At 41.6% G+C, this 6,000-nt stretch overlaps 1 protein-coding gene across 1 annotated transcript; it reads left to right on the top strand.

Annotated features, from left to right (window-relative positions):
• Positions 1 to 1,346: 1,346 nt before the first annotated feature.
• si:ch211-153f2.3 (protein FAM167A) lies at positions 1,347 to 5,193 on the top strand. The gene is made up of 2 exons (XM_035792649.2): positions 1,347 to 1,909; positions 4,030 to 5,193. The coding sequence occupies exons 1-2, from the start codon at positions 1,694 to 1,696 to the stop codon at positions 4,153 to 4,155; spliced, it is 342 nt and encodes a 113-aa protein (XP_035648542.1). The 5' UTR covers positions 1,347 to 1,693; the 3' UTR covers positions 4,156 to 5,193.
• Positions 5,194 to 6,000: the final 807 nt, after the last annotated feature.

The following is a 6,000-nucleotide window of genomic DNA, read 5'->3' as shown; positions in this document are numbered from 1 at the left end:
AGTTTTAGTATAGCCAATTGGAATTTGTTGTCTGTATATTTGATCATTTCATTGAGGATACCATCAACACCACAGGCCTTCTTGGGTTGGAGGGTTTTTATTTTGTCCTGTACTCTCTCTCTCTCTGTCTCTCTCTTTCTCTCTCTCTCTCTCTCTCTCTCTCTCTCTCTCTCTCTCTCTGTCTCTCTGTCTGTCTGTCTCTCTCTCGCTCTGTCTCTGTCTCTGTCTGTCTGTCTGTCTGTCTGTCTGTCTGTCTGTCTGTCTGTCTGTCTGTCTGTCTGTCTGTCTGTCTGTCTGTCTGTCTGTCTGTCTGTCTGTCTCTCTCGCTCTCTCTCTCTCTCTCTCTCTCTTGCTCTCTCTCTCTCTCTGTCTCTCTCTCTCTGTCTGTCTCTCTCTCTCTCAATGTCTCTCTCTGTCTCTCTCGCTCTCTCTCTCTTCTCTCTCTCTGTCTCCATCTCTCTCTGTCTCTCTCTCTCTCTCTCTCTCTCTCTCTCTCTCTCTCTCTCTCTCTCTCTCGCTCTCTCTCTCTGTCTCTCTGTCTGTCTTTCTCTCTCTCTCGCTCTGTCTCGCTCTCTTTGTGTCTCTCTCTCTGTCTCCCTCTCCTCCCTCTCTCTCTGTCTGTCTCTCTCTCTCTGTCTCTCTGTCTGTCTCTCTCTCTCTCTCTCTCTTGCTCACTTGCTCTCCCTCTCTCTCTTTATTTCTTTTTTCACCTCTCACCCTCTTCGAGAAACACTTGTTGTGCACAATCATTTGCAATACTTCGTCAAACTGGCGAGCCATTTAACTACTCTGGGAAATTGCTGCAGAGTTACATATGTCAGGGAGGAGCGGACACTAGACTTCTGTGTTATCTCTATAGAAAAGTCAGAATGACTGTAGTCTGTGCCAACAACCAATCCAGAAAACCCACAGGGAATGGACACAAAAGACCTGGATATATTTCACCACTGGACGGCCTTTGTGCCTCTCAATCGGCTACACCAAGCCTATGTCCTTCCCCGGTCCCACCCAACCTGTCTCTTAAGCTGACAAGCAGGTCTTTTAGATGGGTGAGCAACACTGACACTGAAAAGGTTTAACAGATTTGACAACAAGCACACACACAGGTCTACACATAGACACTGCACACAAGTTAGAGCTCCCCCACACAGCATTTCTCACACTGAAATTGTATAGAGGCGGGAGTGAGGGCGAGTGAGAGAGAAAGGGGGTGGGTGGGGTTAGGGGAGTCCTTTCAGTTCTTTTTGAGGCAACAATGGTCTTTGTCCAAGATCTTCCACCATTCTTATTGGGGTTACCAAAAGGGGGGCGGAGGGAGGGCTGGTTTTCCATAGTAACGGGGACAAAACAAGCCGGTCCCACACAAAGCGGGGAATGGGATGAGTGAGGCAGCTGAACAGAAGCACAGTAACTTCTGCTGAGAAACAGAGGGAGGAATCCTGCTCCTGCAGCGAGGGAAGACAAGGAGGAGGACGACTAGACAGGACAAGGAAAACTGAGAGGACAGTGGGTCCAGTCGATTGAGACAAGTGAAGGAGCAAAGGGGGAAAAAAGGAGAAAAAACAACAAAAGTAGGACAAAAAAATATATATATTGGAGACTGGCGGTGCTGGAAGAGAGTGCTTGACACGCGGGGAAAAGATACACACACACACATACTCACATCCACATTTGTGCCTCCTTGGAAGTCAGCATGAATCGAGACAGTCAAAGTGAGGACACTTTGTCAACCATGGTTCTGGAGAACATCAAGAACAAACTGATTCACGCATTCAGGACCACTGGTGAACCACGGGATGCCCCAGAGTCTACTACTGGGCCCTTTAGCATTGGCAGGAGTTACCAAGCCAATGAGGAACTGCGGAGAGCTAAGATAGATGGAGCCATAACCTGGCTAAGATCTGAACTGGTGAGTTATCTGCACCTTGTAGAATACTGTTGACTCTTTGACAGTGTAGTATGTTGCTGTGCAGCATTGTAGAGTTTGGCATTATTGGATTGTATAGATGTGTAACCCAAAGTTAAGAATTCATTAGTGTTTTATTTATTGTTGCTGTGATTGTGCACTGTTCAGTCATAGTCCCCATGAGTCATCTAGCCCTCAATGAATCAAATAATTAAACATTTACCTGAAATGTCTGTGTTGCAAAGGTGTGATTCCTCACGAAACCAGGACAAAAATGTTCACAGGATTTAATCCATAGAAGGGTCCTTCAGAGGAAGATGGACATATATTTGACATTTGTATCTAAAATCATAATTCAGAAATAATGAATCAAAGTTGGCATATTTAGGACATTTTGCCCTTACCCCGACCTCTTTCAAGACTACATCATGTTTAATCTGTTGGTGAGAAAAAATAATTGGTATCATATGGAGATTTAACACTTGCTTTGTAATAGTAGTATTTTGATGTATATGACCATTTTCTTACATTCATTTATGAATATTGAAAAATATAAACATGAATAAAGAAAATATACAATATTTTATTTCGAAATGTTTCAAAATATTATTGAACATAATATTATCTACGGGCATATCAAAGTGGGGCCAAAGACAGTACAGTATGAAGGCTAAAACTGCTTCTCCAATAGAAATCCCTGATAACACTTGTAGGCGATGTCATGGCGGCGTTGGCTAGCTAAGCTCATGTGTAGAACACATCATCGGGTCTACCGGTCGTCTCGCGCTGAACTGTGCATGTGTAGGCCATCAAATCAAAGGCACTCCTTCGATATAAAGTTGTTTTTGACAAAAATAAAAACGTTGCAGTTTGTCGCTTTCATAAGATTGGAGTAATAACATGTTCTACCAGGTTGGAATCTAGGTTGTGCCTTTAGATTATGAGAAAATTAAAAACTAAGGATGAATTTTTACTTTTCTCATTGACTTCTCAAACCCCAAACCCCAGCCTGGTTTGTTTGGTCTGTTTCACAAGCGTTCCTGGAAGTCTAGCAATGTTGCGCCTGTGGGTTTAGAAGCTCTGTGGTGGTTATGATGCAATTCATAAGAGTTATGATGCAATTCATAAGCATTACCAACAGAGTGAATGTGAAAATGGATTCAAAATGGTCGCCCTCTGCTGGTAATTTGCACAATGTAGAGGAAAAAGAAACGCACACCTATTTAGGCGAGGTGCTGGCTAGCGGAGTGGAAAACTTGAAAATAAAGGAGAGCCGCACACTCCAAGAGCTCAGATGCAAAAATGTAATGTTCAACATTTCGACAGGCAAGCTGTCATCATACCCTGAAGACAGCTTGCCTGTCGAAATGTTGAACATGACATTTTTGCATCTGAGCTCTTAGTGTGCAGCTCTCTTCTATTTTCAAATTTGCACAATGTCCTATGATACAAGTACAAGGAGGGATGTGATTTGTTACATTGCCTACTATGCCAATGTATCTGTAAGAAATATGCCAAAACTATAAAACTAGCAGAGATCCCACTCTACCCATAGAGTATATTATGTTCAGCAATATATATATATATATATATATATATATATATAAAAACTGACAAATCAAATTTCAATATTCATGTTTCTACTTGTCAATATTCATAAATAAATGTAAGAAAATGCTTATTGAAATCAAAATAAGACTCAAATACGTCTCACTTACAGAGCAAGTGGTAACTCTTGATATGACATACATGTTTGCTTTTTAGCCCCTACAGATAAAACGTTACAGAGTTTCAAAGGAGGCCTTTACAAGGCCACAATTGATTAAATATGCCAACTTGGATGAATTATTTCTCAATTATGCTCTTACAAACGTCAAATATATGTCAACAATCGATCCTCCAAAGTACCATTCGATGGATTAAATCTGATGATAATCCCAAAAGTCACGGGAGGAATCACTCAAAAGCCTTGTTAAGGTGTTCCAATGTAGTGCAAATAAAGAAACCACATACAAATGAACGAAAGTCTGCCAATTTGATCAGAATGGACTATTCTTCACCTGCATGAATGTGTGTGTGTTTGATCGGAAAATATGATCTATTCTCCCATCATTACCATGCAGCTGGAAATGCGCTCTCAGGACCAACAGCTGGCCCAGACCCTGCTGGGACTCAACAATGAGATCCAGAGACTGAGGCGGGAGAGTATGTCTGGGGCTCTGGAGCCGGAGGGGGGTGAACACCACTAACCAACCCAAACCAGTGCACCTCCCCTGGGGGAAACAGAGAGTGAGGGTGGAGGTTTCCTGCTGGAATTACCTGGAACCCTGTCTGAATCCATGACCAGACTATGTCCTTTGGCATTTCTAAAACAGATACGTGGAAGTGTTACACAAACGAGACCCTTGGAATGAGGATTCCCTTGTAAAGGTCACATGGCATGTTTGATGTTGGCTGTGAGGGACCCAATGGACTGGATAGGATTCGATGAGTCATAGACATAAGGATGTTTCAAACTTGTGAGGTAGTGTTCAATGTCGCATGCATACATTTTCAGTCCTGTGTCATTCACCAAGTGAGATCCAAAGCGAATATGTTATCATTAAAATTCTATTATTTAAGACAAAACAATCCGTATTTCATAAGGCCTTATTTTGAGGGCCTAGCTTTACCTTAATACAGTGGCCTGAAACTAAGGTTTTTACAGGTCACATCAGACCTATAAATCGCATTATGCTGGTTTGCAAAGTGATGCGTTACTCCTATTGGAATTCTACCAGAATCCAACATTCAGAATTTTTAGTCACCCACAAACTGCATTCAGAATGATTGCCAGTGTTAGGAAGACTAAGGGGGTATCACACTGAATTGGCTTGGAGCAGTTTTTCCCGAACTCTGGTGCGTTTACCCCCTTTGTTTGGTTTGTTTTGTTTGTTCTGGTGTGAACACTCTATCTGCACTAACGCACCGTGGTTCGCTCAAAAATGTTGGTCTCTAATGCGATTAATTTCGTACCATGGTGCAGTTTGCTGCCGGTGAGAACGCAGTTGATGAAATTCCCGCAAGATCATAACATGAAATATCTGACACATTCTGTGTGTAGCAGCGCATCCGATGCAGATTAGTGGAGACTGGAGCTATACTGGAGATAGATGCTACTGAATATAGTCTATTCATTTAGCCTATTCAGTCACAGTCGGAGCGGCTATTGTGCTGTTTCCTCCCGCATGTTGTTGGAAGACCAAAACAAAAGTAATATGAAGATTGGGACACATACAGTGGGGCAAAAAAGTATTTAGACAGGACCAATTGTGCAAGTTCTCCCACTTAAAAAGATGAGAGAGGCCTGTAGTTTTCATCATAGGTACACTTCAACTATGACAGACAAAATTATTTAAAAAATCCAGAAAATCACATTGTAGGATTTTTAACGAATTTATTTGCAAATGATGGTGGAAAATAAGTATTTGGTCACCTACAAACAAGCAAGATTTCTGGCTCTCACAGACCTATAACTTCTTCTTTAAGATGCTCCTCTGTCCTCCACTCGTTACCTGTATTAATGGCACCTGGTTGAACTTGTTATCAGTATAAAAGACACCTGTCCACAACCTCAAACAGTCACACTCCAAACTCCACTATGGCCAAGACCAAAGAGCTGTCAAAGGACAGGCCTCTCTCATCTTTTTAAGTGGGAGAACTTGCACAATTGATGGCTGACTCAATACTTTTTTTGCCCCATTGTAAGTGATGCTTCATGATAATCATAGATGGATATAACGTGAGCATTTTTTGGCCTATGAACAATTGACTTCAATGGACACATCCCACTGAGCACACAGTGCTTGAATCAACGTTGTTTCCACATAATTACATTTAACCAACTTGGTATAGACGTTGAATTTACGTCTGTGGCTAGTGGGGTGGTTTTGTTTAGGAATTATAGTTAATTTGACATTTGGAAACGTTAAACCAACTGTACAAAGAAAATACAAAAAATACAATGTAACAAATAATCAAACTCTGATTCGAACTAAAGCTCAAAACAAAGTGTGAAAATACCCAAAGATATGAGACTACTTACATCATCTAAA

Source organism: Oncorhynchus keta, chromosome 19 (genome assembly GCF_023373465.1).
Source record: "Oncorhynchus keta strain PuntledgeMale-10-30-2019 chromosome 19, Oket_V2, whole genome shotgun sequence".
Taxonomy (NCBI): domain Eukaryota; kingdom Metazoa; phylum Chordata; class Actinopteri; order Salmoniformes; family Salmonidae; genus Oncorhynchus; species Oncorhynchus keta.
The sequence above is the reverse complement of the archived record's forward strand: the minus strand, read 5'-3'. Positions and strand labels throughout refer to the sequence as shown.